Source organism: Balaenoptera musculus, chromosome 16 (genome assembly GCF_009873245.2).
Source record: "Balaenoptera musculus isolate JJ_BM4_2016_0621 chromosome 16, mBalMus1.pri.v3, whole genome shotgun sequence".
NCBI lineage: Eukaryota > Metazoa > Chordata > Mammalia > Artiodactyla > Balaenopteridae > Balaenoptera > Balaenoptera musculus.
This window is the reverse complement of record NC_045800.1, coordinates 19,862,155-19,887,734: the sequence shown is the minus strand read 5'-3', so window position 1 is coordinate 19,887,734 and position 25,580 is coordinate 19,862,155. Positions and strand designations below refer to the sequence as shown.

At 36.0% G+C, this 25,580-nt stretch overlaps 1 protein-coding gene across 3 annotated transcripts in view; it reads left to right on the top strand.

Moving 5' to 3' along the window:
- The window catches only part of MXI1 (MAX interactor 1, dimerization protein), an 85,848-nt gene that overhangs the window by 31,729 nt on the left and 28,539 nt on the right, over nucleotides 1-25,580 (top strand). For 2 of the 3 annotated variants that reach the window (XM_036828785.1, XM_036828787.1), the window contains exon 3: nucleotides 6,426-6,455. The exons of the other annotated variant lie outside the window; for it this stretch is intronic. In XM_036828785.1, coding sequence (XP_036684680.1) covers nucleotides 6,426-6,455 — 30 coding nt within the window. The remainder of the gene's footprint in view (nucleotides 1-6,425; nucleotides 6,456-25,580) is intronic. 3 annotated transcript variants of the gene reach the window in all.

The window sequence follows — 25,580 nt, the reverse complement described above, 5'->3', positions numbered from 1 at the left end:
GCCACAGTTTGTTTATTCATTTACCAGTTGATAGACATTAGGTTGTATATAGTTTCTAGCTATTATAAGTAAAGATGCTACATACTTTTATGAACAGGTCTTTCTGTGGACATATGTTTTCATTTTTCTTAGCTACCTAGGAGTAGAATTCTGGGTCACATAGTAAGTGTATATATAACTTTATAAAGAAACTACCAAACCATTCTCCAAAGTGACTGTACCATTTTACATCCTGACTAGCAGTGTAGGGTACTTCCAGTAGCTCCAGATCCTGGATAGCACTTGGTATTGTCAGTCTTTTAAATTTTAGCCATTCTAGTGGGTGTGTTGTAGTATCTCACTGTGTTTTATTTTGCATTTTCCTAGTGATTTTGAATATCTTATTGTGTGTTTGTTTGCCATTGATATATCTTCTTTGGTGAAGGGTCTGTGTCTTTTGCTTTTTATTTTATTTAGTTGTTTGTTTTCTTATTGAGTTGTAAGAGTTCTTTGTAAATTCTGGATACAAGTTCTTTGTTACATATGTGGTTTACAAATGTTTTCTCCTCAGTGGTTTGCCTTTGTCATTTTCTTAACAGTGTCTTTTGAAAAACAAAAGTTTTAAATTTTGATGAAGTACAGTTTACATGTTTATCTTTCATGGTTCATGCTTCTTTTTTTTTTGAATTTTTGAATTTTATTTATTTTTTTATACAGCAGGTTCTTATCAGTTATCCATTTTATACATATTAGTGTATACATGTCAATCTCAATCTCCCAATTCATCCCACCACCACCACCCCCCACACCAGTTTCCCCCCTTTGTTTCCATATGTTTGTTCTCTACATCTGTGTCTCTATTTCTGCCCTGAAAACCGGTTCATCTGTACCATTTTGTTAGGTTCCACATATATGCGTTAAAATACGATATTTGTTTTTCTCTTTCTGACTTACTTCATTCTGTATGACAGTCTCTAGATCCATCCACGTCTCTACAAATGACCCAATTTCGTTCCTTCTTATGGCTGAGTAATATTCCATTGTATATATATATATATATATATATACCACATCTTCTTTATCCATTCGTCTGTTGATGGGCACTTAGGTTGCTTCCATGACCTGGCTGTTGTAAATACTGCTGCAATGAACATTGGGGTGCATGTGTCTTTTTGAATTATGGTTTTCTCTGGGTATATGCCCAGTAGTGGGATTGCTGGGTCATGTGGTAGTTCTATTTTTAGTTTTTTAAGGAACCTCCATACTGTTCTCCATAGTGGCTGTATCAATTTACATTCCCACCAACAGTGCAAGAGGGTTCCCTTTTCTCCACACCCTCTCCAGCATTTGTTGTTTGTAGGTTTTCTGATGATGCCCATTGTAACTGGTGTGAGATGATACCTCATTGTAGTTTTGATTTGCATTTCTCTAATGATTAGTGATGTTGAGCAGGTTTTCATGTGCTTCTTGGCCATCTGTATGTCTTCTTTGGAGAAATGTCTATTTAGGTCTTCTGCCTATTTTTGGATTGGGTTGTTTGTTTTTTTAATATTGAGCTGCATGAGCCATTTGTATATTTTGGAGATTAATCCTTTGTCCGTTGATTCGTTTGCAAATATTTTCTCCCATTCTGAGGGTTGTCTTTTCGTCTTGTTTATAGTTTCCTTTGCTTTGCAAAAGCTTTTAAGTTTCACTAGGTCCCATTTGTTTATTTTTGTTTTTATTTCCATTACTCTAGGAGGTGGATCAAAAAAGATCTTGCTGTGATCTATGTCAAAGAGTGTTCTTCCTATGTTTTCCTCTAAGAGTTTTATAGTGTCCAGTCTTACATGTAGGTAATCAAAATCCATTTTGAGTTTATTTTTGTGTATGGTGTTAGAGAGTGTTCTAATTTCATTCTTTTACATGTAGCTGTCCAGTTTTCCCAGCACCACTTATTGAAGAGACTGTCTTTTCTCCACTGTATATCCTTGCCTCCTTTGTCATAGATTAGTTGACCATAGGTACATGGGTTTATCTCTGGGCTTTCTGTCCTGTTCCATTGATCTATATTTCTGTTTTTGTTCAAGTACTGTATTGTCTTGATTACCGTAGCTTTGTAGTATAGTCTGAAGTCAGGGAATCTGATTCCTCCAGCTCCATTTTTTTCCCTCAAGACTGCTTTGGCTTTCGGGGTCTTTTGTGTCTCCATACAAATTTTAAGATTTTTTGTTCTAGTTCTGTAAAAAATGCCATTGGTAATTTGATAGGGATTACATTGAATCTGTGGATTGCTTTGGGTAGTATAGTCATTTTCACAATATTGATTCTTCCAATCCAAGAACATGGTATATCTCTCCATCTGTTTGTATCATCTTTAATTTCTTTCATCAGTGTCTTATAGTTTTCTGCATACAGGTCTTTTGTCTCCATAGGTAGGTTTATTCCTAGGTATTTTATTCTTTTTGTTGCAGTGGTAAATGGGAGTGTTTCTTTAATTTCTCTTTCAGATTTTTCATCATTAGTGTATAGCAATGCAAGAGATTTCTGTGTATTCATTTTGTATCCTGCAGTTTTACCAAAGTCATTGATTAGCTCTAGTAGTTTTCTGGTGGCATCTTTAGGATTCTCTATGTACAGTATCATGTCATCTGCAAACAGTGACAGTTTTACTTCTTCTTTTCCAATTTGTATTCCTTTTATTTTTCTTCTCTGATTGCCGTGGCTAGGACTTCCAAAACTATGTTGAATAATAGTGGTGAGAGTGGACATCCTTGTCTTGTTCCTGATCTTAGAGGAAATGCTTTCAGTTTTTCACCATTGAGACTGATGTTTGCTGTGAGTTTGTCATATATGGCCTTTATTATGTTGAGGTAGGTTCCCTCTATGCCCACTTTCTGGAGAGTTTTTTACCATGAATCGGTGTTGAATTTTGTCAAAAGCTTTTTCTGCATCTATTGAGATGATCATATGGTTTTTCTTCTTCAATTTGTTAATATGGTGTATCACATTGATTTATTTACGTATATTGAAGAATCCTTGCACCCCTGGGATAAATCCCCCTTGATCATGGTGTATGATCATTTTAATGTGTTGTTGGATTCTGTTTGCTAGTATTTTTTTGAGGATTTTTGCATCTATATTCATCAATGATATTGGTCTGTAATTTTCTTTTTTCATAGTATCTTTGTCTGGTTTTGGTATCAGGGTGATGGTGGCCTCATAGAATGAGTTTGGGAGTGTTAATTTAAAAAATTAATTTATTTTTGCCTGTGTTGAGTCTTCGTTGCTGCGTTGGGCTTTCTCTAGTTGCGGCGAGCGGGGGCTACTCTTCGTTGCGGTGCGCGGGCTTCTCATTGCGGTGGCTTCTCTTGTTGTGGAGCACGGGCTCTAGGCACGCGGGCTTCAGTAGTTGTGGTTCGTGGGCTCTAGAGCGCAGGCTCAGTAGTTGTGGCGCACGGGCTTAGTTGTTCCAAGGCATGTGGGATCATCCCAGACCAGGGCTCGAACCCATGTCCCCTGCATTGGTAGGCAGATTCTTAACCACTGTGCCACCAGGGAGGTCCCCTTACTATAGTATTTCATTGTTTTTGTTTTACTTGTTCTGAGTTTTCTTCTCAGATTAAGGCAGTTAAACCAAAACTTACTAAGAGGGGGTGGGTGGGAAATTTTATTATTGATTACACGTTCAAATTTTGGACAATATTTTTTTGCTTTAAATCTCTTTAAAATACACCTTTTCCCTCTTCTAACTTATTGATTTACTTTGACATTTCATCAAACAAAAAAGAACTTAAACCTTTTTATAAATACTTATAGGTGGTAGAGATTTGGTTGTAATTTATTTATTGAGTTTTGAAGTCTGAGTCTTGTGTTATACTAAAAGTTCTGTGTTTTTATTGTTTCTCCCATCTGAGTCATACATATCCTTGCCATTAATTTGTCTGAACTCTTAAAGCATCCTGAGATTTTTTTTTACATCTCGAGAGAGAGAGAGAGATGTTTTTTTATTAAGATAATCTCTTAAAAATGAGCATCAGACTACAATGAGGTATCACCTCACACCAGTCAGAATGGCCATCATCAAAAAAATCTACAAACAGTAAATGCTGGAGAGGGTGTGGAGAAAAGGGAACCCTCTTGCAGTGTTGGTGGGAATGTAAGTTGATACAGCCACTATGGAGGACAGTATGGAGGCTCCTTACAAAACTAAAAATAGAATTACCATACGACCCAGCAATCCCACTACTGGGCACATACCCTGAGAAAACCATAATTCAAAAAGAGTCATGTACCACAATATTCGTTGCAGCTCTATTTACAATAGCCAGGACGTGGAAGCAACCTAAGTGTCCATCGACAGGTGAATGGATAAAGAAGATGTGGCACGTATATACAATGGAATATTACTCAGCCATAAAAAGAAACGAAATTGAGTTATTTGTAGTGAGGTGGATGGAACTAGAGTCTGTCATATAGAGTGAAGTAAGTCAGAAAGAGAAAAACAAATACCGTATGCTGACACATATATTAGGAATCTAAAAAAAAAAAAGGGTCTGAAGAACCTAGGGGCAGGACAGGAATGATGACGCAGACGTAGAGAATGGACTTGAGTACACGGGGAGGGGGAAGGGTAAGCTGGGACAAAGTGAGAGAGTGGCATGGACATATATATACTACCAAATGTAAAATAGATAGCTAGTGGGAAGCAGCCACATAGCTCAGGGAGATCAGCTCGGTGCTTTGTGACCACCTAGAGGGGTGGGATAGGGAGGGTGGGAGGGAGACGCAAGAGGGAGGAGATATGGGGATATATGTATATGTAGAGCTGATTTGCTTTGTTATAAAGCAGAAACTAACACACCATTATAAAGCAATTATACTCCATTAAAGATGTTTAAAAAAAAAAGGAACATCAGTCTTTTTCATCCTGTGTCACTTGGACCTTATGAAACTGCTAAGAAAGCAAAAGGTGGACAGTAGACAGTAATTCAAAGAAGCCTTTTGGCTCTTGAACTAAGACAGTGGGTAAAATTTCCACAAATTATGAGACTGACAAAAATATTCTTATTGTTAAAGTTTAGAAATTTGATTATTAAATATCCATTAAAATAATAAATCAGATTAAAGTAATCAGTAATATAATAATCTGAAGGCTTTTGATATTAAGGAGAATATATTAAATGCTTAAAGTTTCAGTTCTGATGACAGGAACTTAAGTTTTCCTTTATAAAATTCCGTTATTGTTAATGCTAAACTATTGTAAAAATTAATACATTTATTCAAGAGAACTTAGTATAACATAATTCTAATAGTAGCTAACTTTAGGTAGAGTTTGTTATATTTTGATGTTCAACATAAACTTGTTTATTCCTCATAACAATCATATGAGGCAAGTACTGTTATTTTTCATATTTTGTAGATGAGAAAACTGAGCACAGAGAAATGAAGGGACTTTTAAAAGGCCACACAATATTTGAACCCAGTCAGTCAGGCCTTAGAGTCTGTGCCATTAACCTCTCTTCAGTATTGCTTGTCACTGAGTGGTTAAGAACTTGGGGTTTGGAGTAACAAAGACGTGGGCTTAAATCATGGTTGCAACTTATATTCTTGGGACAAGAGCATGTCTCTTTACCTCTCTGAGCCTCAGTATTCTTGTTTATAAAATGAGGGTTGTTTGGAGGATAAAATGAGGTAACGTATGTTAACTGTTTAGCAGACACTCAGCTTGTTCAATAGATGGTAAGTATTATTATAACAAATACTAATAAGTAAAATGAAAAAAAGTCACAAAGAGAAGACAACCATTGTTATTAGCATTTTGAGGTGTATCCTCCCAGTCTTTTAAAAATGTGTTTTTTATTTTATTAATATATTTTCTTCTCTTCATGTTATTTTTTTCCCTTGTATAACTTTTTTTGGTTTATGTTTCACATTCAAGGAAAGAAGACTTGAATTTGTCTGTATCACTTAGCAATAAGGCAAGCCTGTTTCAGCTTCTGTGGTGGCCAAAACTTTTTCTCTCCCTATGTTTAGGAGTAGGTAAATGGAGATAGAAGAGGACACGGAAGTACATATACCTTTTTCTTTAAACAAAAAAAATGGGATTATGTTTGAATTAAAATTTCTAATATGATGTCTACAAATCAGTAAAACGTAGGACCCTAGAAGTAGGCAAGAGAATATGTGCTAGTATCAATTTTATTAAAAATGACAACGAGATCCTAATTTCAAAATATTTAGAGTTGTTAACTGAAAACAGTATACCTGAATGAACAGTCTTAATGAACATAGACTATTTCTTCTTGATGAGTGAGATAGATAGAAGTCTGACCATGTATTGCATTGTTAAATAAATTAACTGTGTGAATTTATTTAGCAGTACCTAAACTAATCCCCCTTTCTATAGCCTCAGCAACAAAACATGGCTAATACTCTTTTTTTCCCCCTTTTTTCCTCCCTTTTAGGTCTACACACAATGAACTGGAAAAGAATCGGTGAGTCAGTGATGAGGTGCAGCTTTCATATATGTTAAAAAGCAAACTCAATATTTGACCTGTGAAAACATATTGCATATGTAGTTATAACTTTTTTACATGTGTAACATATCATGATTCTGATATATGTGTATTCTCTCCAAAAAGTGGTCCGCATACGCTATCTAAACTGGCAGACATAAATATACTCTAAATTTATTTGAACTTTGAGTTTATGTTGAGCGTTTTTTATTTCTGTCTCAACGGGTTAATTGTGATAGGCTCATGGCTTAAATATGGTCTTGCTAAAGGATTAGGTTTCTGTAATGTAGCTGATAACTATTATGGCAAATTGTAGGATATTGAATTTCTCTTTCTTTGCAGTTCATTCATTCATTCATTCATGCATTCAACAAATCTTTATCTTGCACCATCTATATGTCAGTGCCAGGCAGGCGTAATGCTTTACATAGTAAATACAAGAATGTGTAAGGCAGCTTATGACCTTAAGGAATTTATAGCTTCCTGGGAGAGAAAGATAAGTAATTAAAATACTGTATAGTGTGGTAAGTATGATGATGGAGAAGCAGAGGATGCTGAAAGATCATTTTTGAAGGTCACCTGATTCTCTCTTGAGGGAGTCTTAGAAGGCTTTCCAGAGGATAGTGAGCACTGTTTATTGAGGAAACTGCAAGAGGTTCAGTATGAGTATAAAAGATGGTAGCATGAGGCAAGCCAGGCCAGATGTTGACAGTTACGCTGAAGAGTTTGGACTTTTTCTGAGAGCAGTAAGGAGCAGTTGAATGATTTTAAGGTGGGTTGTCATATGATCAGATTTGGGTTTTGGAAAGATCACTTTGGCTACAGTGTAAAGAATTGGCTGATTGGCAGAAGGGATCTCAGAGACAAGAAAACTCTTTGGAGGCCATTGGAAGCCTCCAAGGTAAGAGATGATGGTAGCCATTGGAGATAGAAGTAGACAGAATAAAGAAATAGTATGGAATATAATCAATAGAAATTGGTGATTAGTTGGCTATGGAAGGTTAAGTTTTAGATTGTATTATCATTTACTGAAAAAAGGAATATAGGAAGAGGACAAGTTTGGGAGAGAAGATGAGGATTGAATGACTAAATATTCTCTTTCTGGTACAGAGGTTAAAGTAATAAGCAACAAACTGGAATTGTTTATATTAGCCATTTTTTTAATTATATAAGTTTCAGATGTACAGCACTATAATTCGACATCTGTATGCACTAAAAAGTGATCACCAAACAGTTGACCCCCTTCATCCATTGCACCCTGCCCCACAACCTCCTTCCCCTCTGGTAACCAGTAATCTGTTCTCTGTATCTATAGGTTTGTTTTTGTTTTATTTTGTTTGTTTAGTTTTTTTAGATTCCACGTACAAGTGAAATCATAGGTATTTGTCTTTCTCTGTGTGGCTTATTTCACTTAGCATATACCTTCAAGGTCCATTCATGTTGTCACAAATGGCAGAATTTCATTCTTTTTTATGGCTGAGTACTATTGCCTCGTGTGCATGTATGTGTGTGTGTGTGTGTGTGTGTGCGTATACACACATACATATACATGCCACATCATCCATTAATCCACTGATGAGCACTTAGGTTATTTCCATATCTTTACTACTGTAGAGGTTATTTCCATATCTTTACTACTGTAGATAATGCTGCAATGAACATAGGGGTGCATATATCTTTTCAAATCACTGTTTTCCTGTTCTTTGGATAAATACCCAGAAGTAGAATAGCTGGGTGTACCACCCATTTTTGACAAACAAGATCTCTATGACCTTCAACTTTTTGTCCTGCCCTTTTTTAAATAGAAGGGCCCTTACATATTGACTAACCCAACTGCCTCATTGCAGATGAATTTAAATGTCAAATCCTCTTGAAGAGGCTTAGCATTTTCCTCCAGGCTGACTTAGTGGCTTTTACCACTTTATTTGCACAATGCTCTGTTCATATCTCCTATTGTAAAATTAATCAGGTAGTCTTATAATTATCTGTTTATATGTCTCTTTCTGCCAAATGACTATGACTACCTCAAAGGTAGGGATTCTGTTTTGTTCAATTTTGTATCCTTGGTGTCTAGCGTTTGATGCATGTATAGTAGATGATAGCTTTAATACTGAATGAAGGATAAAACTGGAGCAAAGTTCAGTGGTCTAGTCAAAAATGTTTTGCTAGTTAGAGGCAAAGTAGTTTGGCAGGAAATGTTTTATTTTAAGGAGTCTCTTTTCTGTCTTATATTTCTAGTATATTAAAGGAAGTATCTGGCTAGTTTAAACATGGCAAAAAGACTAAGAAGTAACAGCTTTGAAGATACTAAAAATAAAACCTTCTCTTGACCTTTAGAGCACAGAGTGTATTTTTGGGCCATATGTTTTAAATACTGATAAACATGTGGCTTTTATAATTATTTCACCCACATGAATGTGGCCCTTGGGATACCCTCATTGGAAATCTAGCAAAAACCTTTGTTTAACACGAGAGTAAAGAGACTGTTTAGTAAAGTATTTGGAATTGAGCTTTTAAAATCTTTGAGTAAACTTCATTCAATGCATTCTGTATATCAATTCTGACTTATTGATAACCTTATACCCATAGTATTACTTTGATATGCCCTGTAAATTGTTTAATCTAGTATTTGTCTGTAGCACTGGAGTAGCATGTGTGGCTTTTATCACCTGGACTGTACCTGATCTCTGCTCTCTCCAGTGCGGGCTTTTTGTTTCCGTTTTATTTACTTAGGTCTAAGACTTTCTGGCTGGTTTCCTACCCTACCTCTCTTAAGGCATGGTTCACTCATCCTTTTCTGTCCTCTTCTGATAGTCCTAGATGTCTTTATTTCTCAAATTATGTCTTCTCCTCTCTCCCGTCTTCCCTCCTGTTCTTTCGTCCTCCCTCCCTCTCTTCTTTGAGGTTGAAAGGTAATATAGAATTAACCTTTCCAAGATATATTTGTTTTTAAAAGGGATATTTATCAATATAAATAAATCTCTAATTTAGTGGAATGTGTCAGAGGATGAGTGTTAAAGGAAGAATCCAGTTGAATAACCTATACTCCACTTCTGAAAAGTGGATCTAACAAGAAAACAAAAATATTGGTAGACACAGGATGATTTAAAGGGAGGGGGGGGGATGTTTTAGCCAAAGAGCAGGAAAGCAGCACAAGAATATTTTTAATATTTAAGCCTGTATTGCTATTACACTTTTTAGGCCCCCACCCAGTTCTATTTAATGATCCTCTTTTCTAAGGCAGTGTTTTTATTTGACATATTAAATAAAAAGTTAATGTAGATTTGGCATCCTTTAAAATAAATAGAATTTTGGCTTTACCTTTCATTTGCTTTTGAGTGTGAGCTTATTTGAGAAAAGTAATTCACTGTCAAAAGAGTGATTTGATTTTGTTTTCATTCTGAAAAGATATTCCTGAAGCAAGTCATATTTTTGAAATTTTGTCCCTCTACATACAATATGTTCATATCAAAAGTTTTTTTAAAAAGCTTAGTTCTAAAATCTTGCATGTAAAGCTACTCCAAGTTAGTGGTTTTTTTTTTTACTGGGGCAATGCAGTGAGAATTAGAGTAGATGATTTTAAATTGTTAGTGAATGACAGAGTAATTCCAGATGGCTATCTTTTTTTAAAAATTTATCTATCTATTTATTTATTTATTTTTGGCTGAGGTGGGTCTTCGTTGCTGCTTGCAGGCTTTCTCTAGTTGCAGAGAGCGGGGGCTACTGTTCATTGCGGTGCGCGGGCTTTTCATTGTGGTGGCTTCTCTTTGTTGTGGAGCACGGCCTCTAGGCGCACGGGCTTCAGTAGTTGTGGCACTCGGGCTCAGTAGTTGTGGCACTCGGGCTCGGTAGTTGTGGCTCATGGGCTCTAGAGCGCAGGCTCAGTAGTTGTGGCACACGGGCCCAGTTGCTCCGCGGCATGTGGGATCTTCCTGAACCAGGGCTCAAACCTATGTCCCCTGCATTGGCAGGCAGATTCTTAACCACTGTGCCACCAGAGAAGTCCCCAGATGGCTGTCTTAAACAGAGCCCTAAGATTGTTGAAGCCCTGGGTCTGGCCTTGAGGAGACAATAGCCAACAAATCTGGAGGTTCGTACTCCCAGATTTCAGAGGGTCTGGCGAGCACAGAGTAGTTTGCTCTGGCCCACAATTACCCCAAGATGCCTATAGCCCATTAGGGAGCTTTTAGGTAGTTTCAGACCTGATAAAGAAATTCAGATTCTTTCTTGGATAGGTCGTGGGTTTCTTTTTCTGCCTAAAACCTTGATGGTTACACTGAGCCTGGTCTAGGCGGTACAGAACATTTGTTACCTGTGTATTCACCCTGTCCCTCTAGACCTACAAGAGGTCGTAACAGGCTCAGGAGGTAGAAGTAAAGGGAAGTAGAATACCTTTAGCTGTTCTGCATTCCTCAGGAGCCTATGTGAATCATCTCATGGTAAAATTAATTTTACTTTTGAGTCTTTGAGATTTGAAAATTAAGAATTTACATTGCCCCATTGGCTTATCTTATAAGTTGGGTCTTTTGCCAGAGAAGAAACCATTCAGTACAGATTTTAGATCGCTTCATTGCTTTTTCATTTTCTTAATTCAAATTACTGAAGATGTTTTTGAAAGAGTCAACAACTTTAATAGGACTTTAATGATCAAGAACCTTAGTGCTGACAGCAGGAGAGGCCATTTAACCCTAATAGTTGTCATTCCATTGAAACAAAAGGCTTACTCTTATCCCCACTTTGGCAAAGCTAAAAGGACCACATGAGGATACTGGACTTACAATGCCTTCCTAGGCAGAGCAGAAGTACCCGAGTATTTGTGATAAAAGAGAAGCATGCCCAGTGAATGGTAATAGGTGTCCTCCATATAGAGGTTTTCTTATACCTTTGAAGGAATGGTGAAAATGAGCATTTATTGAGTACTTACTGTGTTCTCCCACTATGCAAAACCATTGTTTAATCCTGTAAGGTAGGAAGGCAGAAAGTATAGATCAAAGTGTTATTAAAAACTAGCCATTTTGACCATCATAACTACAATTTGAAACAAGTTGATGGGAACACAAAACAGTCAGTCATGATCGTATCTGATCATAAATATGATAGCTGTGTGTAATATCAGTCTTTCTCTTCAGTAAGAATTAATAAATACTGTGTTTGACATCATGGTAGATAAAACGAAGTATAAGATACCCTGTCCTATCCTTAAGGTTAAGGCCATTGTAGTTTGGTAGTTATAAGTTGCCTCTTTCAATACCAGGATATGTATGATAAGTTAACAATTAATGTCTAGAAGGATACATTAAAATTGTTTTTCAAACTGAATGTTGAAACCCATTAAGTAGTCTATGCAGTCATTTTAGTGAGTCATTTGAAAAAGAAGTAGAATAGAATAGAAGATACCAAAGTGCGTTGCTTGAAGTAAAGTTAAATGTAGAATTGTGAAACTTGTATATACTGGCTCGTGATGTAAAAATGCTGTGGTCATAGTCAAACAGCTACTGCCTGGATAGTCAAGGAGAATGTATCCTGAGCCATGAGGAAGAGAGAGACTTTGAATCTAAGGAAAGGATAAGGAAAGGGGTCAGAGCCATGGAAGCAGGAAGGTGGCATCATAAGCTCTGTCCAGGAAAGAGTGAGTAGCCCATATATAGTGGAAGAGTAGAGTCTATCAAATTGGTGTTGGGAAATGAGGCCAGAAAGGTGGTTTGGTATTAGACTGCAGTGTTATTGAATGTCAAGGAATTTGGATTTCATTTTGTTGGTAGTAGTGAGTTTTTGAGACTGTTGATCAAAACATACACATACAAACGCACACACGCACGCACAGACATGCGCCCATACGCACACATACTCTAGCTGTGAAATCAGGGAGACTGGTTTGGATATTCTGAAGTAGCCCAGGTAGGAGAAGGATATAAGAACCAGCGTTCAGTTGATGGAATTAGGAATAGAAAGGGACAGAGCAGACTAAGAAACAGTGTAAAGAAAGAATATTATTTTCCGTTAACTGCTACTATTCATTCCTCCTTACATTTCATTCTTTACATAGCAGCAAGAGTAATCTTCTTAAAGGATATATCATGTCATGCCATTTCTGTTTACAATCCTCCACTGGCTTCCTATTGCAACTAGATAAAATCTATGGCCGACAAAGTCCTACACCACTCTATCCCTCATCTCCTATGGTCCAGCTGGCACTGTTTTCTTTCTTTTCCTCAAACACACCATGTTTATTTCCATCTTAAGGCTTTTGTACCTGCTGTTTCTTCTGCTTGGAAAGCCCTTGCTCTAGTCTTTCATCATTATTTAGTTCTCAGTTTTCAGGTCATCTCCTTAGAGAACAGTATTTGCCCCCCAGTCACTTTCTATCCCATTGCCTTTTCTGTCATCTTAACATTTATCTCTGTATGAATTATTTATTTGTTTGAGTTATTTGACTTCTTTTACTAGAATATAAGTTTCAGGAAGGCAGAGACTTTGTCTTATTTACCCTTAGCAGATAGCAGTCATTCATTAAATGTTCACTGAATGAAAAAATGATTAAATGTGCTATTGAGCATATCTATAATCAATAATATGTTATTTATTGAATTATAATGACTTAAGTGAAAAATGACAAATATATAAAATACTCTTGAGAGCTCAAAAGACATATTATTATAATAAAACAATTTCATAGGAGGTAAATGGAAAACTTAATGAATTCTTAAAATGTAAATAAATTATATGGAAAAAATTTGATATCTGGCAACATACTAAAGGATTTTTACCATGCAGAACTTTATCCTGCTCATAAGAAGAGAATTGGTAACTTTTTTTTTAGAAGCTAATTGATTCTTTCAGTTCATTAAGATATCACATAGCACACTAAAAAAAAGACAGGTAATTTTGTAAAGGGGAGCAGTTTACCTGACGGAGTTTATGCTGCACTTGTGAGATCTTTACTCATTTCTCAATCCATGACTTGAAAATGGTTAAGCTTTTTTTTTTTTTAATTTATTTATTTTTGGCTGTGTTGGGTCTTCGTTTCTGTGCGAGGGCTTTCTCTAGTTGCGGCGAGTGGGGGCCACTCTTCATCGCGGTGCGCGGGCCTCTCACCATCGCGGCCTCTCTTGTTGTGGAGGCTCCAGACGCGCAGGCTCAGTAATTGTGGCTCACGGGCCCAGTCGCTCCGAGGCATGGGGGATCCTCCCAGACCAGGGCTCGAACCCGTGTCCCCTGCATCGGCAGGCAGACTCCCAACCACTGCGCCACCAGGGAGGCCCTGGTTAAGCATTTTTTGAGGTAAAGATTTATATATACTTAGAGACTGGAATGTCATAAATAATTTCAACTTTTTTGTGTTAGAATTTTTGGTGTATTATGTTTATCTCAGTGGTTTGGACATGATAATGAATACAGTTTTTTTTAGACTATATACATGTCCTCATTTGACATGGACATTTTGACAGAGTGATTGTTTTGGTCTACATTATCTTAGAACAAGACATAAGAGTAAATCTTTGACCGTGGGTTAGGCAATTGTTTCTTAGTGTATCACCTGACTATTTAGGATTCCTTGGCAGGAAGAGCATATCTTAAATGGTTTTAGCTGCGTATTTTGGGTGCTTTAATGACACTTGTTTAAAAAGAACATATGCTTTTATGTACAGTGTACACATTCTAGAAAAAAATGTACATTTGTTAGGAGGAAAAACAAATTGCAAGATTGGTTTGGTAGAACTTTCATTAAAACTCTTATCTCAACTAATATTGAAGGATATTTGCTTGCATTAAAAACAGGTTATGTGGGACTTCCCTGGTGGCGCAGTGGTTAAGAATCCGCCTGCCAATGCACGCAGGACACGGGTTCGAGCCCTGGTCCAGGAAGATCCCACATGCCGTGGAGCAGCTAAGCCCGTGTGCCACAACTACTGAGCCTGCGCTCTGGATCTCGCAAGCCACAACTACTGAGCCCGCGTGCCACAACTGCTGAAGACCACGTGCCTAGAGTCCATGCTCCACAACACAAGAGAAGCCACTGCAGTGAGAAGCCCACGCACCGCAACGAAGAGTAGCCCCCACTCACCACAACTAGAGAAAGCCCACGCACAGCAATGAAGGCCCAATGCAGCCAAAAATAAATAAATAAATAAATTAAAAAAAAAAAGTTATGTAGTTAAGGAAACTATACCTTTATTGTAGGTTTGAAATATATAACTGCAGCCGGATCAAAAGTCTGTAGTTTTAGATTGGGTCCAATAATTCTGGAAAGTTCAGTTGAAAGTTTTTCTTAGCCTTGGTTTATTACTAAGATATAAATTTCATTATGAAAATACCTTATAGTAACTTCCTTAGCCTGATAAAAAGGTCATTTATGAAAAATCCACAGCTAACATTGTACTTAATGGTAAAAGACTAAATTCTTTCCCCTAAGATCAGGAGTAAGACAAATATGTCTGCTCTCATGCCTTATACTCAACATTGTACTGGAGGTTCTAACCAAGACATTTAGGTGAGAGAAAGAAATAAAAGGCATGCAGGTTGCAAAGGAAGAAGTAAAACCATTTCTACTTGCAGATATCATAGTCTTGTCTTATGTATAGAAAATCCTAAGGAATACACATAAAAAACTAGAGTTCATTAAAAAATTTAGCAAAGTTGCAGGGTTCAGGATTGACACACAGAAACCAGTTCTGTTTCTATAGATCAGCAGTGAACAATCTGAAAATGAGTTTAAGAAAACAATTCTATTAACAATAGCATCTAAAAAAATAAAATACTTAGGAATAAACTTAACAAGGGAGGTGAAAGATTTGTACACTGAAAAGTACAAAACACTGTTTAAAGAAATTAAAGAAGACCTTAGCTGGAGAGAGATCCTGTGTTTATGGATTGGAAGACTTAATATTGTAGTACTCCCCATATTGATCTGCAGATTCAGTGCAAGCCCTGTCAAAATCCCAGCTTCTTTTTTTAGCAGGGATTTACAATTAATCCTAAAGGTCATATGGAAATGCATAATACCCAGAGTGGCCAAAACAATCTTGAAAAGAACAAAGTTGGAAGATTCATACTTCCCAATTTCAAAACTTACCACAAAGCTATGTAACCAAGACAGTGTGGTATTGATCTAAGTATTCTTATACTTACAGACTTATAGATCAATGGAATAGATTCCAGAAACAATCCCTCATATTTATGGTAAATTAATTTTCGACAGGGATGCCAAGACAATTCAATGTCTTTTCAACAAATGGTGCTGATACAACTGGATATCTATATGCAAAATAATGAAGTTAGATCCCTATCTCACACCATATACGCAGATGAACTCAAAATGGATCACGGACCTGAATTTAAGGTATAAAACTGTTATAAAATTCTTAGAAGAAAACCTGAGAGTAAATCTTTGTGACTTTGGCCTAGGCAATGGTTTCTTACATAAGACACCAGCAGCACAAGCAACAAAAGAAAAAATAGATACATAGGACTTTATCAAAATTTAAAACATTTGTGCTTCAAAAGACACCATCAAGAAAGTAAAGACAAATTACAGAATGGGAGAAAATACTTGCAAAACATATATCTGTTAAGAGACTTGTATCCAGAATATATGAAAAACTCTTACAACTAAACAATAAAAAGACGACCCAATATAAAAATGGGCAAAGGATTTGAACAGATATACAAAGGGTCAATAAGCACACGAAAAGATGCTCAACATCATAATCATTAGGGAAATGCAAATCAAAACTATTGAGATACCACTTCACCACTCACTAAAATGGCTAATTGCTCACCAACTTTGTGGTCATCCTTTCATCATACCAGTCACCACTGGCTGGGGAAAAGGTCTGAAAAAGTCTACTGAACTCACAGTTTGGCACTTAAAAAGTGCTGATTTCATCATTGTCTGATGGCATTGCACAAATGACTCAACACTTTACAACTGCTTAAGATGTGTAATTAACCACAGATAAATTTCCAATATATTATATGGTGCTACTACCTAATGTGGTTCGAGTACTTGATAATGAGGAAAGATTGAGTTCTGTAGCATATAAAAAGGGAATATTTAAAGATTTTTCAGAGCCTCTAATTAACAGTGAAACTTAACAAAATTAAGACCATATATTGAAAGCATATAGTAATTGTATCAGTTTCGCTTAAGGTATACTAAAATATAACTTGATTGTATTTGTCAGGCCTTGAACAACAAAATTTTAAAAGTATAGCTGTGGGGGGCTTCCCTAGTGGCGCAGTGGTTAAGAGTCCGCCTGCCAATGCAGGGACACGGGTTCAAGCCCTGGTCCGGAAAGATCCCACATGCCACACAGCAGCTAAGCCCATGTGCCACAGCTACTGAGCCTGCTCTCTAGAGCTCGCAAGCCACAACTACTGAGCCCAAGTGCCACAACTGCTGAAGCCTACACGCCTAGAGCCAGTGCTCCACAACAAAGAGAAGCCACCACAATGAGAAGCCCATGTACAGCAAAGAAGAGTAGCCCTTGCTCACCGCAACTAGAGAAAGCCCGCGCGCAGCAACAAAGACCCAATGCAGCCATAAATAAATAAATAAATAAATAAATAAATAAATAAAATTTTTTAAAAGCACAGTTCTTTGGAGGATTTTTTGAAGAAAAAAAAAAAAGAAAATGTATAGCTGTGGAGGGAAGGAGAAACGGCATTGTCCAGGTAGCAGGAAATAGCTACTGATCTAGTTTTCTGATTAGGCAAGTAAAAATGATGGCTGTTTCCTCTTTTTAGTCTAAAGATGGAAAACTGGCCCTTATTTTTTAAATTCGTGTAAAAGTCCCTGAAGAAGTTAATTTTATTCTTTGTACTTTTTTAGACAGTAGGAGTCCAGTTACAGTACTGAGTTATCGAGGGTAACTACAGAACCCTAAAAAAGTAGTTATGCACTGGAAAGTAGGGGACACATATTTAATAGAATTTGACTATTTATGAAACTGTAGAACCAGCTATATGGAGATGTTAACATTATCAAACAGTATGCAGAGTAACATCATCATTTGTCAGAGAAACATGTAATTGATGCATTTATTGTTGTATGCAAGTAAATGAATATTTTAACTGTAGTTTTATAGGGGTAGGAACGCTGAAAACTGTAGACAGACTAAAAATAGCTGTCCAAGTGCAGAGATAGGCACCTGTTAGAGTTCAATTCAATTATAGTTGAATGTTATATGAGATAGAGATGAAGTAATGGGTGGGTTTTAGAGGTAAAATTTATGGTTAATAGAGGAAGCATAGCCAGGATAAAATTACACATCTAAAATGCAGCCTATACAGTGAAGTCATTGCAGCAGTGTCTAGACAGATTCACAGTTTCTATATTGACCTTTGTTAGAAATAGCTCATTAAGGCTAAGCTTTCTATTCCCTGACTCAGGCTGCAAGGTGACAGAGGCTGACTCAGACAAGGATTGCGTTCTAGAAACTAAGTGTTCTCAGAACTTCAGTTATCCAATTCCTAAAGTTTAAATCAATTCTACAGATGATACCTGGGAAGAGATGAGATCATTAGGTTTTAAAAATAACCAAGAAATATTATAACTTGAAACTCAGATTCTAAAATTATGTCTATAAATAAATAAGTCAGACTTTAAATAATTGACATGGTGAGTATTATAGTGAAGGTGTAGTAGCTTTTTATCCAAGTGATTGCAGAGTGTGTATCTCAGGGCAACTGTAACTTGTTTAGGAAAACACTTCCTCTCAAACTATGAATTTGTAATTTAAAGAGGAATAGTAATAGATTTTCCTGATATATTTTAGATGATTCAGTATACAAGAATTTATTTTATGTCAGCTTTAAGGAATATTGTAGTATGTCAGCTTTGATCCATAAAATTGGGTATACCTTTTACACTGATGTTCATAATAATTATACAGCAGCAGAATTTCACTAGATTTTAAGGCAGTGTGCTGTTTTGCTAAATTCTTTTGTTGCATACAGTAATTAATGCAGTGTAAATGCTCTGATAAATATTGGTTTAATAATAATAACTGCAATTCAAATACTTTTTCTTAAACTGTCATCTTCTTCATGTAAAGAAATTTCTATTTTGGTACAAATTTTGGCAGTTAAAGCATGCCAAGAGGTACATCAGTGAGACATCTTTTTATTACATGAGATACTTTTTTAGTATCTTCAATTTATTTACTTTTAAAAATGAAGAGATTCAGACCGTTTGATATGTTTTAGCTGTTGCAGAGAAGAGGATAGTTATTTTGTACATGCTTATCTTTTTCTGTGCATTCTAGTGAATAATGCCAGTTGCAAGTCCCATGGGTGTTAAGAGTGAAAAACCACAGTTCTAAAGGAGAATTCAGTAATAAGAATTTTCTAATATGGTTAGTTGCTAATCTTTTTTTTTTTTTCGCCGCACTGTGCAGCATGCGGGATCTTAGTTCCCCAACCAGGGATTGAACCCATGCTTCCTGCAGTAGAAGCGAGGGTTCTTAACCACTGAACCACCAGGGAAGCCCACTAACCAGCTTTTGAAGATAAATTTGCTTGGAAAATAATTGATTCAGCCCTGGGACAACCACATGACATATTGCTTATATTCATATCTTCTAAATCAAGAAAAGTTGAAACTTTGTGAACTAATAAGTATGAATGACTTCCTTTTTTTGTTGTTATTTTGGGGAAAGCCAATAGAGAAAGGTAGATTTTAATACTAAATGTGATTTAGGAGCTAAATTGTCAAAAAGGATACCTGTAATCCAACACAGATGACTTCTTTGGGGATATGTAATGCATTGATGTGAGAATTGTGCCATAAGTTAGAAGATAATAATTTTTCTTTTCATCTCTACTACTGGTAGAATAATTTTTCTTTTCATCTCTACTAGTGGTAAGTTGTGGATATTATAAGTTAACTAAATTCTTGGGGTCTTGCTTTCCTTGGCTGTAAAAAGGAGGGGACCTAGATGATCTCTGATTCCCTTCCTACATGAAAAGTTTTATAGTTCTGTGAATTTTTTAAGTTCAATAATTATAGGCATATTAAAAACTTAAATATTATTCTGCTATCTCCACAGCATATATGTATGTATGTATGTAAATACCCCACACACACACACAAGATTAAAGAGCAGCTGGAAAAATGAGCTTAGAACCTCATCTCATTCAAACTAGAGCTTTGTAAAATATCTATAGATTATTGTAACACATGGTGCTATAGCTACAATAAAAGCTTATTTTGTAACAAGTACTTATTTTATAATGATAAATAGTAAATATTTCTGTAAAACTAGAACTTGCCCTAAGAAGCAAATATGTCTTTTATAACTAATATAAACACATTCCTTAAAGCTGAATACACACATAAATATAGATATGAGTTCTGAGATTTAAATACTAATGAATATTAGGACCTTGTCCCTTTTGGAAAAATACTTACCATTGACTCACTAAGGAAATGTAACAAGTTAATCTGTAAATATTATTGTGCTAAATCCTGGTCACTTTTTTTTTTTTTTTTGTATTCTCTGACAAGTTTAAGTTTACATTTGCTCAGGCTCCAGAAATCTGATTTTGTGGTTGTAACTGTATTGTATTGCTATATCTAATCAGTCATTTTAATAGGCCCCACTGATCATTAGATGAGGGGTGCCATACCCGGAGGAAAAAGCAGACTGCTGTTACACAAAACTCCAGGGAAGGGCAGCTTAGCTTATTTAAAACATTTGTCTATAAACAATCCGAAGAAGAAGTAGATAGGTATATTGGGATCTTTCTTCCTTACCATTTGGACAAAGTAGCTTTTCAATAATGTCCTCACTGCTTTGATAGTCTGCCAAACCCGTCCCTAATTTTAGGACATCTCCACTGTTTATTTTTTTTCCTCTTCAGAGTTGGTAAAGTTTGCTGGAAATCAGAGCTGTGCTGACTGGGTCCACTAGAAAATTCTGCTGTCTTTAAATGTAACATTATGGGTCGGTTATTCTCACTTCTTATTGTGTTTCTGTAGTATTTATCACAGTGACTATTCAAGCCCTTCTAAAAAAATCCTTTCAGCAGAGTGTGGGGTAGAAACTCAAAGCTAGGGGCCATCAAAATCACATTCTAGATTACAGATAAGACTTTAGTTTCTCTAAAATCTGGAAGTATAAGTGAATGATCTTTAAGATCCCATCTAGTCTGAAAAAAATTATGAGATTTGAAATACCCAATTCCACTTTTTACTGTCAGATCTAGTTTGTGAGCCAAGGGCTAGGACTCATATCTCCCAATTCCTAGTCTTAAAGCTACTTGCAGTATATTATTGTGACTCCCGTTTCCTCCTTTGCTGAAAATAAGAACTCCTGGTTTGAACTTCTTCATCTTCCTCTTTATTTTCTACCTTTATGCTTTTGGCTCAAATTCCTTCCTCCCCCCCCCGCCCCCACACTCCCCATTTAAACTTCTAATGCACAGAGAGGGATGAATAAGAATAACAAAAATGTTTATAATAACCTCAAATTAAAAGTAACATGGCTATTGTAAATAGAGCTGCAATGAACTAAATAGAGCCGCAATGAATAGCCAGGACATGGAAGCAACCTAAGTGTCCATCGACAGATGAATGGATAAAGAAGATGTGGCACATATATACAATGGAATATTACTCAGCCATAAAAAGAAACGAAATTGAGTTATTTGTAGTGAGGTGGATGGACCTAGAGTCTGTCATACAGAGTGAAGTAAGTCAGAAAGAGAAAAACAAATGCCATATGCTAACACATATATATGGAGTCTAAAAAAAAAAATGGTTATGAAGAACCTAGGGACAGGACAGGAATAATGACGCAGACATAGAGAATGGACTTGAGGACACGGGGAGGGGGAAGGGTAAGCTGGGACAAAGTGAGAGAGTGGCATGTACATATATACACTACCAAATGTAAAATAGATAGCTAGTGGGAAGCAGCCGCATAGCACAGGGAGATCAGCTCGCTGCTTTGTGACCACCTAGAGGGGTGGGATAGAGAGGGTGGGAGGGAGACTCAAGAGGGAGGGGATATGGGGATATATGTATATGTATAGCTAATTCACTTTGTTATAAAGCAGAAACTGACATGCCATTGTAAAGCAATTTTACTCCAATAAAGATGTTTTAAAAAATTTAAACAATTGATTAATGTCATAACATAAATTCTCCTAAAATTAATATATATTGATAGATGTCCTATAATATTTTTTGCTAAACTGCCAGCTTTTTAAAAGATTTGAATGAAATGTTCCTAAGTGTCATATGGGAAAATAAATGCCCAAGTATATCCAATAAATTATTTCCATCTTTAAAAAAAAAAAAAAAGAAGTAACATGAATTCCTATCAAAAGAGGTATGGCTAAGTAAATAATACATCTGTACCTTGTATTGGGTGAAAAGAATGATATAGATTTCTATGTGTTTATGTGGAAAGATTTCAAAGACATACTAAGTGAAAAAAAGCAAATTGAGAAGTGGTATTACCAGTATGATCTCATTTATGTTAAAAATAACACAATCAAATGTGTAAATACATTGGAAAAGTTTTGGAAAGATACATGTCAAACTGAAACACTTGTTGCCTCTGGGGAGGGGAGTGAGAATCAAGGAGAAACTATCATGTTGATTTTGTTAGAATTTCTGTAGTAAGAGTGTATTACTTGTGAACTTAAAGATTTTTTTGAAAGGCAATAAATGCAATTCTACCTATACATTTCCATAGATAATAAAGCTAGAAGGATTCTTAGAAAATCATCTAGTCTAGTATTCTTATTTAATGGATAAGGAAAACTAAGTTCCTCCAAGTTTTATACTCCACCAAACTAATGACAAAGTCAGGATGAGAATCTAGATTTTCTGATTCCCAAAGGAACTTTTTCACACTGCCTTCAAGGTGTAGCTAAAATATGTTTTTCACGAAGTCTTTTCTGTTTATCCAAAATGATGTCTCTTCTAAATTCCTATCTGTTCACTGTTTGTGTCATTTATATGAACTTTAACCCATACTACCTCATACTGTAATGTCTTTCCTTTCTGGATCATGTGGAAAGGGACTGTAACTTGCTCGTCTTTATATCTAACCAGTGTCTTGCATGTAACAGGTGGTCAGTGAATTAGTAATTTACATTTTTATTTGATTTTTATAGCTGGCTATGCACATTGTGTTAGATTAAGAGAAAAAAGTTAAATGCCAAGTCAAATAAGTAGCTGGGGTTTTTTTGGGTTTTGTTTTTTTTGAAACCTGCCACTTCAAGATAGAAAATATTTTAGAAAGGCACATAGTGAGATATTTGCTACCCTGAAGATATCTTTCGTTTCCAAGGAAAATACTTTTGTTCTCCACTCCTGCTTCAGAAAGAACAGTTTGTCCTCATAGGGTATTCTAGGTAATATGACCCACTTAGGAAGTATGTGATGATAGTGCTTCATAATGGGACCTCTCCTAAAGTTGTATCATGGGAAAATGCCTCTTGAGTGTGATGGTTTTACAGGTGCAAGTACATATCTCTCTGTATCTGAATTCGGTACAGCAGACTGAGAAACTCAATTGTGACTTAAAATAAAGTTTTGCTATAAATAGCAAGAAGCGGTGACAGATCTTTTTGTTGTCGTTATAAAGACATTTCCTCAGAATGTTTAGAATTTATACGGGTGTCTTCCCCTTGATGTGTTGTTACCTTGTTCTGTCTACATAGCTCTAAGATGTTAACATCTTATTACATATTAGCTTGCTTTTTGAGATATAGACTCTTCCCTGTAATTTTTATCTGCAGTTGTGTTAATCCTGTTTTGCTTCTGATTTTTTGGTAACTTGATTTATTCTGATAGCTGTTGATTTTGACATCATTAAAAGCCTGGAGAATTATCTAAATAGATTATGACATGGAAGTTTCCATGATCACTTAGAACATTGTTCTTGGGTGGCACCTTGGGAAGACATTACTTTCTTTTAAATTTTATTAGAGTATAGTTGATTTACAGTGTTGTGTTAGTTTCAGGTGTACAGCAAAGTGGTTCAGTTATACATATACATATATTCATTCTTTTTTAGATTCTTTTCTCTTACAGGTTATCACAGAATACTGAGTAGAATTCCTTGTGCTATATAGTAGGTCCTTGTTGGTTGTCTTATCTTATATATAGTAGTATGGTATATTCATTCCAAGCTCCTGATTCTCCAGATTTATCCCTCCCTCCCCACCCACATTTCCCCTTTGGTAACCATAAGTTTTCGGTATCTGTAAGCCTGCTTCTGTTTTGTAAATAAGTTTGTATCATTTTTAAAAATTAGATACCACATATAAGTGATATCATATGATATTTGTGTTTCTCTGTCTGACTTATTTACTTAGTATGATAATCTTTAGGTCCATCTATGTTGCTGCAAATGGCATTCTTTCATTCTTTTTTATGGCTGAGTAATATTTCATTGTATATATGTACCATATCTTTATCCATTCCTCTGTCGATGGACATTTAGGTTGCTTCCAAAGACATTCTTTTTTGGAAGGCTAATGTCTCTCTTAGTTTAGAATTAATGGCTTTAGGAAAACATCATAGAATGCTGAGAATTTCCATAAATGCTTCTAGACAAATAGATTGTTATTGAAATGGCCAATTGGTGCTCATAGGTATTCATCTAGAGCTGTTTCTTTTATGCCTGAATTTAAAAGTGTGTGTGTGTGTGTGTGTGTGTGTATTTGTTTAAAAAGTAGCTATGAGTTTGGCTCACTTGAAAGCTGTGAAGTAATTAAAGTAAAGGTAACAAGTTTAGTAAATAGAAAGTGATCCGTAACTACTTCAGTGAATTTCAGATATGGTGTATTAAAACTTGTTCTTGTCGGGCTTCCCTGGTGGCGCAGTGGTTGGGGGTCTGCCTGCCGGTGCAGGGGACGCGGGTTCGAGCCCTGGTCTGGGAGGATCCCACGTGCCGCGGAGCAACTGGGCCCGTGAGCCACAATTACTGAGCCTGCGCGTCTGGAGCCTGTGCTCCGCAACAAGAGAGGCCGCGATGGTGAGAGGCCTGCGCACCGCGATGAAGAGTGGCCCCCGCTTGCCGCAACTGGAGAAAGCCCTCACACAGAAACGAAGACCCAACACAGCCATAAATAAAAAATAAATAAATAAAATAAAATAAATAAATTAAAAAAAAAAACTTGTTCTTGCTCTGTTGAGCATTTTATTAGAAATTTTAAAAATAATCATGTTTAGCACTCTTTGATCTGCTCTGCTTAGAAGGAAAGATACTAGTGGTTAGTTTTCCCCTATTCTTGAGATCTTAGATTTTTTATTTTCATACTGACAAAGATATGTAGATTAATTTACTTGTGATAAAGTTAATAGATATTTGCTGTCATTTTTCTAAACTTTTAATTGGCCTTACAATTTGCTACAATAAAATTCATTTTATTTTAAAATTATTGTCAACATGCTTAGTTTAGTAACATTTGAATGGAGTAGGAAAAAATGGATTTTTAAACGTGAGCTTCAGGGTATTTTCTGATTAGTGCTTTAATTTAAAAATAATTTTTTTTCAGATGGTAGTCCTCTACAGAGAAGCTTTTTTGGAAATGATATAAGGAACTGTATTTTACTTCTGTCCAGGATTTCTTGGTTTAGACCTAACAAAGCTGGAGCTCAAACATATGTTTGAACTTAGCAGCTTCAATTTGCAAAATGGCCTTACCTTTGCTCGGCAGGTGAAGGTTTATTGGAGGTTTCTCAACATTTTTGGTAGCGCTTTGAGTACTTTGAAGAGTTGGTTGGATGCTAGTACAGGTCCAAAAGACAGGGGTTAGGAATAAACAATTTTTGTCTTTTAGCAGCAGTTTTACTGTTTCAGCTAAGGTACTATTTGACCTCTCCGTAACTCTCTCCCCTCATCCACCTTTTGCACTTTTATTTTAACTCAGAAATATGTTGAAAATTTAGGTTTAGGATTTGTTTCAAGTTTCCTTGATCTTGAAAATTTAGAATTTGTTTTGAACTTCCTTTGAATATCAATCTAGGATGACTTATAAGTTATTGGTAATGGTCAGATGTCTATGCTAATGTCTCTTAACAGGCTTACATACTGTTAACCCCAAGATCATGTTTTCTGATTTAAAATCTTTGTGTGGAAA